Source organism: Salmo salar, chromosome ssa05 (genome assembly GCF_905237065.1).
Source record: "Salmo salar chromosome ssa05, Ssal_v3.1, whole genome shotgun sequence".
NCBI lineage: Eukaryota > Metazoa > Chordata > Actinopteri > Salmoniformes > Salmonidae > Salmo > Salmo salar.
Genome location: NC_059446.1, coordinates 58,271,794 through 58,284,355, shown reverse-complemented (window position 1 = coordinate 58,284,355; position 12,562 = coordinate 58,271,794). Strand labels below are relative to the sequence as shown.

The following is a 12,562-nucleotide window of genomic DNA, read 5'->3' as shown; positions in this document are numbered from 1 at the left end:
TAGTGTGATGATATAGAATGGAGGCGATATCGTTTGAGCAACCTGGATTTGCCTTGTGTGGGGTTTTTGTTCTGCTTGTACTTGAAGTTGCCACACATTTCTGATGTGGCACCTGCACGACAGTCATTCTTTCTCTCTCTCTCCCCAATATCCCCTCTTTGCTGCCAAGCACTCTGGTGTGTTGACCCCCCCCCATCTCTCTCTCACTTTCTCTCAGTACACACTCACGTTCCCCCACTCCACAAGGTACTGGACCTTCCCGTCTGGCGTTACTCGCCTCGCCAAAATCCTCACCCCGTCCCCGCCCCCCCAGCCCCTGGCAGCTGACCCATCCCCCCCAACCCCTCCCCCCACGCCGCCCGGATAGGAAGGGACGTCACGCAGCATGAGGGAGGGGCAGGGATCCAACTTCTGGCCAGGCTGGTGCTGGTGGTGCTGCTGGTGGTGGTGGTTGTGGTTGTTGTGGTTGTGGTGGTGATGGTGGGAGGATGACAGGGAGAAGGGGAGGCAGGGGGGCGGCACTCGACAAGGGTCTTCCGCACTGAAGAGAGAAAGAGAGGTGAATATTTCACGATTCATACTTTTTGCCATTGTCATCCAGGCACAGCTATGGTTTCCTCTCTAGATGTCTAGATTGAGGGTAGTCCCCGGAGAGCAGGAGGAGCTGGGGTTAATACTGACCTATAGTGATGCAGGGTTCTGGAGATGGCTGGGGCTCCGTTATAGGTGGGGTGATACAGGGCAAACATCCTCTTAGGTGGAGAGCTGTGGAAAGAGCAGGGATATAATAAAAACAATTTTAAACGGACAGAAAGCAACAATGCATGGATTTCCACTGACATACTGCCTAATACAAGCATTTCGCTACACCCGCAATAACATCTGCTAAACACGTGTATGTGACCAATAATTTGATTTGATAAGGGTAGCCTAAATCAGTGAGGATGTAATGTAAAAAAAACAGTAACACTCTGTAAATACAGTACAATGCATCATTACTTGTTATACAGTATGTAAAGTGTAACCAATACAATAACAGTACCAACCCCAAATTCAGCTCCTCCTCCTTCCTGGAGTTGTAGAGGTTAGTTCCACCTACGTAGCCATGGCAACATGGCACCAGATCTATTGGGGTGGCTGGGACCGGGGGCGGACAAGGCTGGACACAGGAGAAACACTGATTAGCTAATGTTCTGACGCCAAATCAGTGGATCCAAACACACATTAAACATGATACTTCAGTTCATGCCCTTTCATGTTATCTTTATAGAAGAATCCATACTGCTTGTGAATACATCTACATAAAAACCAAGGTCTGTTAACATACTGTATCATTTGATACATATCATTTAAAAAATGTAATTGCATTTCACTTTTAAAATGGCCGGACGCTGGAACTTTGTTAGTACAAAGGGCTAGTCTTTCCAAAAGGAAATATTTTCACGTGACAGCTTTAAACCTGCATTACAATTCCACATCACACATTTGTATTGTATGCCGCGAACACACTGCTGCAGTAGCTTTGAAATTATTTACAGTATGGTATTGCTATTGTATCACGATTCACTTAATTATCATCACTTAATATGTCTCATCAAGGCATAGCATGATCCATGTCCTGCATGGCCAAAAGTATGTGGACACCTGCTCATCGAACATCTCAGTCCAAAATCATGGGCATTAATATGGAGTTGGTCCTCCCTTTGCTGCTATAACAGCCTCCACTCTTCTGGGAAGGCTTTCCTCTAGATGTTGGAACATTGCTACGGAGACTTGCATTAGTGAGGTCGGGCAATGGTGTTGGGCAATTAGGCCTGGCTCTGTGCAGGCCAGTCAAGTTCTTCCACACCGATCTCGACAAACCATTTCTGTATGGACTTCGCTTTGTGCATGGGGGCATTGCACATGCTGAAAGAGGAAAGGGCCTTGCCCAAACTGTTGCCACAAAGTTGGAAGCACAGAATAGTCTAGAATGTCATCGTATGCGCGTTAAGTTTTCCATTCACTGGAAAAAAATGTCTTGAACCATGAAAACAGTCCCAGACCATTATTCCTCCTCCACCAAACTTTACAGTTGTCATTATGCATTTGGGCAGGTAGCGTTCTCCTGGCATCTGCCAAACCCAGATTCGTCCGGCATACAGCCAGATGGTGAAGCGCGATTCATTACTCCAGAGAACGCGTTTCCACTGCTCCAGAGTCAAATGGCAGCAAGCTTTGTAACACTCCATCGGACGCTTGGCATTGCGAATGGTGATCTGCTCGGACATGGAAACCCATTTCATGAAACTCCTGATGAACAGTTCTTGTGCCAACGCTGCTTCCAGAGGCAGTTTGGAACTCGGTAGTGAGTGTTGCAACCGAGGCCAGACAATTTTTACGTGCTACAAGCTTCAGCACTCGGAGGTCCGGTTCTGTGAGCTTGTGTGGCCTACCACTTCGCGGCTGAGCCGTTGTTGCTCCTAGATGTTTCCACTTCACAGTAACAGCACTTTCAGTTGACCAGGGCTGCTCTAGTAGGGCAGAAATTTGACAAACTGACTTGTTGGAAAGGTGGCATCCTGTGACGGTGCCACAATGAAAGTCACTGAGCTCTTAAGTAAGGCCATTCCACTGTCAATGTTTGTCTATAGAGATTTCATGGCTGTGTGATGCTCAGCAACAGGTGTGGCTGAAATAGCTGTGTCCACATACTTTTGTATATACATAGTGTATATCTGTCACCTCCATTGCCAATGATAAGTAGATTCATATTGTGGAGACTGAGGTAGCATTTCTTACAGTGTGAGTTTGCTACCATAACAACAAAAGCATCAGTACTCTATCCCATCTATCCTTTGCTTCCTCAGTTCTCAGCACACCCTCAGGTCTGTCAACCTCCAATGCTGGACTGTGACCCACAACATATACAGTAATTACAGCAGTGGTATACTAGCATTATCCCCTCCCCTTACTAGCGCGCTGTCCCTTTAAATCGAGGTGCTCTGTCAATGCTGCACTGTCAAAGTGCCAGCGCCACCTGGCCAAACTGTAATCGACTGCAAAGTGCACTTGGAAGCGCTCCCAGATGCCGCATATCAGCGTACCTTCCCCTCTCACTTTCCCTGGGATAACCAACCTGCCCCAAGATGGCAGATGATTCATGTCCGCTCAGGATACAACAGACTGCTGGAAGTGCTGCCCGCTGAAATACGACCGATCTATAACATTTATTGTCTCAGGATAAGGGAGCCAGCCTGAGCAGTAGAATAAAAGGATGTGTATTTTCTGTTCATATTAAAATATATATTTCTAAACCCATGACCATAACATGTTGTCATATTCGATCGAGTCATAAACGGTAAACCAGCTTCAATTCAATAGTGTATGAGGGGTAGGCTGGGCTTTGAAGAACATGTAAACAGACAACACTGGCTATAAGGAGAACCTTTTCTCCACACACTGACTGACTGTGACTGACAAGTCATTCCAATGCCAGGCAGCTCTTTGCTATGCAGTGAGGGGGTGGCTGATGGCTGATCTCTCACTTGATGCCTGCTTCGAGACAGAAGCACTGACCTGTGTCTCCATGATGCGCCGCTTTGATTTGCGTGACTCTGGCCCCACTGCTCTCCTCTGGCAGGGCAGTGACAATGGGCTGCTCCACACAACAACACAGAGACACAGTCAATAACTTGAGGAGTGGCGCAATGTTTTTACTTAGAAAACTACAGTACCAGTCAAAAGTTTGGACACACCTACTCATTACAGGGTTTTTCTTTATTTTTACTATTTTCTACATTGTAGAATAATAGTGAAGACATCAAAACTATGAAATAACACATATGGAATCATGTAGTAATCAAAAAAGTGTTAAACAAATCAAAATATATTTTATATTTGAGATTCTTCAAAGTAGCAGCCCTTTGCATGAGACGCCGAGTAGGTGAATGGATGACCCTTGCATGTGTGGTTCCCACCGTGAAGCATGGAGGAGGAGGTGTGATGGTGCTTTTCTGGTGACACTGTCAGTGATTTATTTAGAATTCAAGGCACACTTAACCAGCATGGCAACCACAGCATTCTGCAGCGATATGCCACCCCATCTGGTTTGCGCTTAGTGGGACTATCATTTGTTTTTCAACAGGACAATGACCCAACACATCTCCAGGCTGTGTAAGGGCTATTTGACCAAGAAGGAGAGTGATGGAGTGCTGCATAAAATGACCTGGCCTCCACAATCACCTGACCTCAACCCAATTGAGATGGTTTGGGATGAGTTGGACCGCAGAGTGAAGGAAAAGCAGCCAACAAGTGCTCAGCATATGTGGGAACACCTTCAAGGCTGTTGGAAAAGCATTCCAGGTGAAGCTGGTTGAGAGAATGCCAAGAGTGTGCAAAGCTGCCAACAAGGCAAAGGATGGCTACTTTGAAGAATCTCAAATATAAAATATATTTTGATTTGTTTAACACTTTTTTTGGTTACTACACGATTCCATATGTGTTATTTCATAGTTTGAGGTCTTCCATATTATTTCACAATGTAGAAAATAGTAAAAATAAAGAAAAACACTGGAATGAGGAAGTGTGTCCGACCTTTTGACTGGTACTATATGTCAGGGTATAAATGTGGTGTTTTTTATTTTAAGCCTATAGAGAATAAAAGAGAAGATGGTGTTGAGAGTGTTTAGCAAGAGAATGAATATCCACATGCGAATGTGCACACACACATATGCACACACACTATAAATTATGTATTTATTCATAAAAATCTTTGTTATAAACATATTCACCAGAGTGAAATAAGTGAGTCCTTCCCTTAAATGATTTAATGAGGCACACAGGTGCCTGTTTAGTTAGGAACAGTTGTTCCTATCCAGCTGGAAGGACCACCGTCTACAAGGTGTTGCTCTTTTTCACTATTGTAAATGTGTAATTAATTACTAGAATGAATGTATCCATATAAAGAGTTGGGTCCTGAGGCATGTGTTTGTGATAGTGAGAGAATAATAATCACAGAAGTTGTCCTTACTCTGACCTTCTCCTTTGGGTGATGTTGATGGGCGGGTCAGTGATGAGGGGGGACGAATCAGAGGTCAGGGGAGGCGGAGCTCGGACCTGGAGCCCAAAAAGACACTTCTTCTTCTTGATCTCTTTACCAGAGACAAACCTGGATGACGTCACAGAGAAAAAGACTTTCAAAACTTGTAGACAACAACTTTGTAAAGTCAGGTCATCGTTCTTTATTGTCTATGTTTTCTTATCGTTCTCTATTGATAATATCAAAGAGTTAAGAAACAATTATCTAACTGTATTTTCTTTACCCTTATGTACAATTCCAGAAGCAACGCTATCATAAATCTGGTCAAGCATAGCTGTGGCTTCTATTTATTCTTCGCATCATATGCAGACTCTCACCTGTCTTTGTTAGAGTTCAAAGCGTTGAGCAGATTGTGACAGCGATCTTGCCTTGGTGTGTCAGAGAGCTGGGGGACAGGGAGGAATGAAAATCAGGAGTTTGATTAACACTGTGGATGGTAGCCTGAAACAAATGTTAACACATTTAGGAGACACATTGACATTCATTGGTGAAAGGTAAACATTTCCATGGATAACGTAGTTAGTTACTAATGTGATTTGTGAACAGTTCATTAAAAAAAGTGTATGACTGATTTAAATGCAACTGTAGTACCTGAGAGCCACATGAAATACAAATGATATTTACCATTTCAAATGTGCTAAATAACAATGACAAGTAGCTAATGAAATCAAAGCACATAATTACCACATGACTGCCTAAAATTACGCTAGCTAACACTTTCACATCGTTTCATCATAGCACGTAAGTGAGGAAATATTTATACCGAGCCTAGAAGCAAAGAGTCCCAATTCTCATTGGCAAACGACATGATTTCATGGTCGAAATCAAAGTATTTTCTCTTGCAGCACAAGGAGAGGTGGTAGAGTACCAAATGGGCCAAATCTACCCTGTATTTACAATAAACACACCAGGAAAAGACAGTTAGTTCAGAATTTTTCACATCACAAAGCTTTTCATTACATCATTGAGTAAGAGGAATTAACATATTGTAACCCACATGACTCAATAAACCTGTCATAAGAAACTGGTTTTCAAGGGTGTTTCAGTGTGATAATCCCTGCAGTTTAAATTATGTAATCTTCTTTTAGCAGATACTGTATAGCTTTACCAGCTCATGGGTAGCCGTTGAATTGTCTCTGGTCCGTTTGCACAGACTGAGCACTGGAACTCATAAAACCTTTCAGGAAAAAAAAAGGAAACACAGATGATTCTATTTTTGTCTGTGATTGACCAGATATAAAAGTCAATGGAAACATGACATAGCACATGGTTGCTACTGTCAGCAAATTCTTCCCAGTTTCCATCACTTGTTTAGCAGACGTAACAACCCACCACATTCACCTCAAACATTATTTTTCTGCGCAGAAACAAAGAGTAATATAATATATCATGGGCATTAAACCAGTAGGATAATACAGATGGTTGATGTGACAATAATGGTGTAGCGGACTGGACTAATTTTAATTCATTTTTACCTCTACCACGTTACATTGGACACCAGAGAGGCAGAATAACAACTGCACTGCTATTAGCAATAAACACTAACAGCATTAGCCCTACCACTGCCAGTTGTATAACCTCTCTGTTATGTTTTGGACAATGGTAACGCAAAGAAGCAGTACAAGGTTATAGATAACAATACTCTGTCTCACCTGTCCCCATATAACAACGGCTTGGTCAGACACTGTGTGCAAGCTTCATGAAACCACTGACCACAACTTCCACACTGCAACATTTTCAAGTTCCACCTGCAGTTGATTAATAAAAACATTAGCCACACTCCCCAATGGCCTAAACATAGCTTACATCTGGTGGCTACCTGACAAGAGTACACTATATTATGTATTTTTCAAGAGGCTGCAATACTCAACTGAAAAAACACATTATGTCTTGACAGTAGAGCTATATAATGGTGAAAAGGACATACAGGATTCCGACATGAATATTCTATTTGTTTTTTGTTGGTAAGGAAAATTAATAGTAAAGCTTATTGACCAATACATGTGCTAAACAGTAGTTATAAAATGTTATTATTAAGTGATAATGCCTGAGAAGCAGTGTTTGGAGGATATATTAGCATGGGTGTTGTTAGAACCGAGACGAAGTCGAGGGCCGGCAAACCATGAAAATATATCCTCCAAACACTGGCTTTGAGGGCATTATCACTTTAATACAACTAGTTAACAACATATTCAAATAATGATTGACATATTTTCATTATAAACGTTATTTTGATTCATTTATTCATACTATTTCATCCTTCCACAAGATATAGTCCCGACACAAATCTAGGGTTGATACCCAAGCTGGCTGGTCGTTCATTCTATCGGTTTGGTTGCCAGAGAAGCGACCCAGTCGTTCAGTCTTTTTGTTCTGTATCTATGGATGCGACCCAGTCGTTGGTTCTAAATGTTCCATTGAAATACTGACTTGCAACATTGTTATTGTTGCTTGCTAGCTAGCTAACTACGGCTAACTTACAGTCATGTCAAACAGTGCAGCCAGAATAAGAGCAAAGCAGCTGCATTTGCGTTTGTTTAAGCTGTTTTCTAGTGACATTTATTTGGATACATCCATAACAATGAGCTACTGATGCGAGATTTCGCCTGGTATAGAATATGTGTTCTCTCTTTAGGACACTGTTGTTCAGAGGAGCTAGCCAACAACACAGCTAACACAATCACTTCAAACTGAAGCTGGAAATACTGCAAACTAGCTGCACTTTCTTTCGTTTTACCTGTTTTCTAATTTCTATTGATTTCTATTGATATATATATATATATATATATATATATAAATTATGCTGATTCATAATTTCAACTGGCTGAGAAAAGCTGCCTTGCATGTCTGTCTCATCCCGACTCCCAACATGTTTGTTACTATGGGACAACTGGAGATAGAATTTGAATGTTGAAACAATGTTGCAAATGTCAGAGAGACAGACACCAAGGTTCATACAAATCTCCGCTGTTGAAAACTAAATGTTAGTCTAAAAGAAATGTGAGATAATGCCTAGATGCTTTTTATAGTGGAGATCAGTGGATTGTGCAGTCAGATGGAACAGAGTAAATAGGCATTTTAACATCATAGACTTAGCCGGTGGTAACTTGTAGAATAGACACCATCTGGAATGCGGTTTTAACCAATCAGCATTCATGATTAGACCCACCCGTTGTATAACATAATTTATCTACTGAGGGCATCTGTTAGAAGCGATAAATTGTCACTCACTCTCCAGGTCCGGCACAGTAGCAGTAACACTGCTGCTGGTTGGTCAGATGCTGTGGGTCCCAGTCTAAAGATGACAGCTGATAGGGCAGCCGAAGTTTCATGATTTGCATGAGCCGGGCAAACCGTCCTCGTTTGATGGCTCCCCCTCTCTGTAAGACAATTTTGACAAATCGATTCACTACAGCGACCTCTCCACTCACGGTCATGTCAGTACATTCAAGATAGATGACATTGGATGGGAACTATCCAGAAAAAGCAATTCATCTCATTTTATTGTAGGTCAGCAGAGTGAGATAATATCTTAAGAAAAGTCAGGTCAATGAGATTGACATTGACCGATGAGCAATTAGCCCTTAACCACAGTGCTCCCTCATCTAACACCTACAGTACAGAATTGGAGCATAAATGAATTACTGACCATAATGACTATAATACAGTATAATCTTGAAAAAATCTGCATTGACGAACTGGTCAGATGTCCAGGCACAATGTGGAGAAGTATCTAATCCCTATGGTGAATAATACAGAGATGTAACATTTCTGTGGTTTCCTTCAGATATATCCATTGACAACATTGTTTAACACAACACTGGTATTGAAATCCTCTGGATAGATTTTAAAAAAAATGACAAGTCTGAACTGGATATTTTCCCTGAGCCAAGAGGCAGCGTGTGAAACAAAGATTAGCAGTCTAACCTTGGTTGCCACTGCAAAGACACATTGCCGACATATCCAAGAATTGCTGTCAGCTTCCGGCTCAATGGACGGAGTGTGGCACTCAGGATGATAACCTGTTATGGGATGGAGAGAGTGTTTACTGTAATTCACATACTGAGGATATGCTACAGCCTTTTCCTTGTCTCTTTTCATGAAATATTATACACTGAGTGTACAAAACATTATGAACTGCAACGCTTCTGGGTTTTTCACGCGCAACAGTTTCCTGTGTGTATCAAGAATGGTCCACCACCCAAAGGACATCCAGCCAACTTGACACAACTCTGGGAAGTATTGGAGTCAACATGGGCCAGCATCTATGTGGGACGCTTTCGACACCTTGTAGAGTCCATTTCCCCAGACAACTGAGGCTATTCTGAGGGCAAAAGGGTTGCAACTCAATATTAGGAAGGTGTCCTAATGTTTTGTACACTCAGTGTATATTATCTGGTAAAAAAACAGAAAGAAAAAAATAGATGCCATTGTTTTTTACTTTATTTAAAATAGTTGTGCCTATCCGTCATAAGTTATTATTTGAAAATACCTCTATGATTAGTACATAACATGCTGTGTTTTCTTACCGTGACGACATTTAAGACAATTGATGAGAGGTTCTTTAAGAGGCGGGGCATCACAGACACAGCAAACTTCTTCCACTCCAACTGAGACTTAAGCAAGAGAGAAAAGGAGTGAGTAACAGAGAGAGGGGGAGAAAGATATCACTCAACAGTGTTAATTTATGTATATTGATTCATTTCCTTGCCACTTCATTGATTTCAATGTCTCCTGCACCCTTTCAGATTTCACTCCTTTTGACATGTGGATATTTGGCTGTGCTTCCCTTCACTTTACACTAACTACGTGGGGGCGCCATTTCCCTATGGAGTCATTACGCTAATAAATTCATAAATACACCAATTACACCTATTACACCTAAAAGTACCCCATCAGAATTGCCAACATTTCCAGGGAATGTTGTATTTCAACCTTGACTAGAGACCTTAATTGCACAACATTCTTTTGAACTTCAATGGATCGGAATGGAGAGAGAGCGTCAAATTAAGAACAAACTTTTCAAAGCTGAGAGAAAAATCTAAAAACATTTTATGAATTTCTTTAATCTCCCTGAGGTGAATCAAGGTAGGGTAAAAGTAAAGATTATTCAAATATGATAAAAGTTGGAGCATCAGGGTAGATATGTATGAAAAATTTGTATCAACATTTTAGGAGATATTTCTTTGATTCAAAAGTAATTCCACAGTGCCCAAAAACCTTCTGTTAAATGTTTTGTGTTAACTGAGGAAAACAAGAGTAAGTTGTATGTCTTACAAGAGTGAATGTCTTTTCTTAGGACCCAGAATTCCGAGTTGTCCTCAAATCTCACCAGACAACATTGCTTGACTCCATCTACCTGAGGAGAGTGATGGAAACAGAGTGGAATTGTTCACTCAAACCTAAATTCAATACTTTCCAAATGCACGCACGCACGTACACACACACACTTACTCTTTTCACATTGCCGAGGTACAGTAGTCCATCACTCCATCGAGCTAACACATCATCCCCTTCACTTACTCCCCCCATCCTGAAGAGAAGTGAGAGAGATAGAGAGAGAAGGGGAGAGGAAGAGGAGGGGGCTCATGTGAAATGGAAATCCAATTTATTCACTGAATACTTTGCTGCCATTGCCGACAGAGGTTTATGGCCTTATCGTTCCGTTGGCACTGGGCTGGAGTGGATAAAGGGTTACAGAATCCAGCAGATGTAATGATGAGTGTAAATGCCCATGCATGGAGCAGGACAAACCATTATGGCACAACACATGTGAGAAAATGCATTCACCACTGCATGATGACTGCACTGTAGTTTGATTGTAACACCACTGGACGCCTCTATACTTTGCTTTCTCATGCACTTATGTGTTGTATCCTCTTTGAAAATCTAAAACGACAAACTTGAATAGAAAGGAATCGCTGTAGCCTATGGACATAATCTCTGCACATCCAGCGGTTGTTCCAGTGCAGGCACTCAAGTCAAAGAGACACATGATACATAATAGCATTTTCAGATCAATAAAAATTAACATAGACAGTGTTGCTGGATGAACAGAGAGCCATTGCTACCTGTCAAGTCGAACTCCTCTCCGTTGGGGTCACAGCGATTCCTGTGCCGGCTTGACATGAAATATTTTCTCTCTTCTGTTTTCCTCTCGTCTCAATTACTGCCCGGTTGGATGTGAAGCCTACGTGTGTGCCAAAGTGGATGTGCATGTATGTGTCTGTGCCAAGCGCGTATGTCTGTCAAGTCGTCAGTGAGACACCGTCGGTGCGGCCGTCTTTCTCTCGGTCTGTATGGTCTGTCTGTCCTCCGCGACGTCGTTTCGTCATGTTCCCGTGCCTTTGCTCTCTTTTCTCCACCTATTGATGCTATTAAGCGTGTTTGTCAGAGCAGCACGCGAATCAACCCGCGAGAGACGCCATCATCCCTGCCTCTTTCTCGACCGACTTGTTGTGACGCAGACATAAAACACCGATAGAGTGGGAGGGAGATGGGGGGACCGGGTCAACGGCGGCGGGAACACCTTAACATCCGAAGAAATTGCCTCTAAACCGTTATGACAAGGCAAGCTGTGTTTTCTGAAGAATTAACTAAATTGTGATAAAAGCCAGTTAAAAATCAGCCGACGACGTAGTCGCTGGAGTTTAATCGGGCAATTAGTGGAAGTTTACATACCTCATTAATTGGTACCTCCCAAAGAAGGGTGCTGCAAGTTTGGAGTCCTGGAGAAAGTTTTAGAAGGGCCAGTGGAAGCTGCGCTCACACGTGTTATTCACTTTTCTTTTTTCTTACCATTCAGTAAATTGCACAATAAATAGTTTCCTTGCTATAGTAAGCATTTTTATTTCCTTCCAGCTAAAATAACACTATAATCATAATGTAATCATAAATTATCTAATTTCTTAATATTACTACACATTTTGATTATATAGCCTCGGCTGTAATATACAATATGTATAATAAACATTGTGATTGTTTATATAGAGTTACTTTGTGCAGTCTTTGTGGTCCCCTTGCCAGATAAGCCTATTTTCAGGTTTTGGACACTATACAAAGTTAGCCTATTAGGTCTAAGTAATTAAGGATCATTTAAGGCGTGGATTACTTTGAGCACTTGTCACTGTAGTCATCAAAGGGAATTGTTGAATGTGATTTACAATAGTCTATAGTTGTCCTATACATTTCCTATTAATATACATATTGTGTGTGAAATATTGATTATCTATGATCAATCGTCTATTCTTTACGGCTTGATAATATATACCTAAGCTCAATAATGTCATCATCACTTGTCACTGCTCACTATCACCATGAATATCACTGGTCACACAAGCTTTCAATTCTCACGACAATTGGGTGATAACATAACATGGTAATAACCAATATCAGAATGAGTAACAATTGTACTTATTTACCATTGGTTAATTATGAGCCCTAGAAATTGCACACATGTTCATGTATATCATTTATGAACGG

General features: G+C 41.6%; 1 protein-coding gene across 1 annotated transcript; it reads right to left on the bottom strand.

Annotated features, from left to right (window-relative positions):
- Window positions 1–213: 213 nt before the first annotated feature.
- On the bottom strand, window positions 214–11,710 carry phf1 (PHD finger protein 1). Its single transcript, XM_014200693.2, has 15 exons — window positions 11,152–11,710; window positions 10,535–10,613; window positions 10,358–10,439; window positions 9,610–9,696; window positions 9,008–9,102; window positions 8,312–8,460; window positions 6,733–6,828; window positions 6,189–6,257; window positions 5,844–5,967; window positions 5,398–5,465; window positions 5,018–5,149; window positions 3,559–3,637; window positions 1,047–1,159; window positions 682–765; window positions 214–541 (listed from the first exon to the last, which is right to left on the bottom strand). Exons 2-15 carry the CDS (start codon window positions 10,610–10,612, stop codon window positions 214–216), a joined length of 1,584 nt encoding a protein of 527 aa, XP_014056168.2. The 5' UTR covers window position 10,613; window positions 11,152–11,710.
- Between the last annotated feature and the right edge of the window lie 852 nt (window positions 11,711–12,562).

What these genes read in the sequence shown, in the direction of transcription:
- phf1 (XM_014200693.2), bottom strand. Translation starts at nt 10,612, where the DNA reads ATGGGGGGAGTAAGTGAAGGGGATGATGTGTTAGCTCGATGGAGTGAT. An exon ending in AAGAAAAGACATTCACTCTT is followed by an intron (nt 9,697 to 10,357) that starts GTAAGACATACA and finishes CTCTTGCTTAAG; the next exon opens with TCTCAGTTGGAGTGGAAGAA. An exon ending in CAACGGCTACCCATGAGCTG is followed by an intron (nt 5,968 to 6,188) that starts GTAAAGCTATAC and finishes TTGTAAATACAG; the next exon opens with GGTAGATTTGGCCCATTTGG.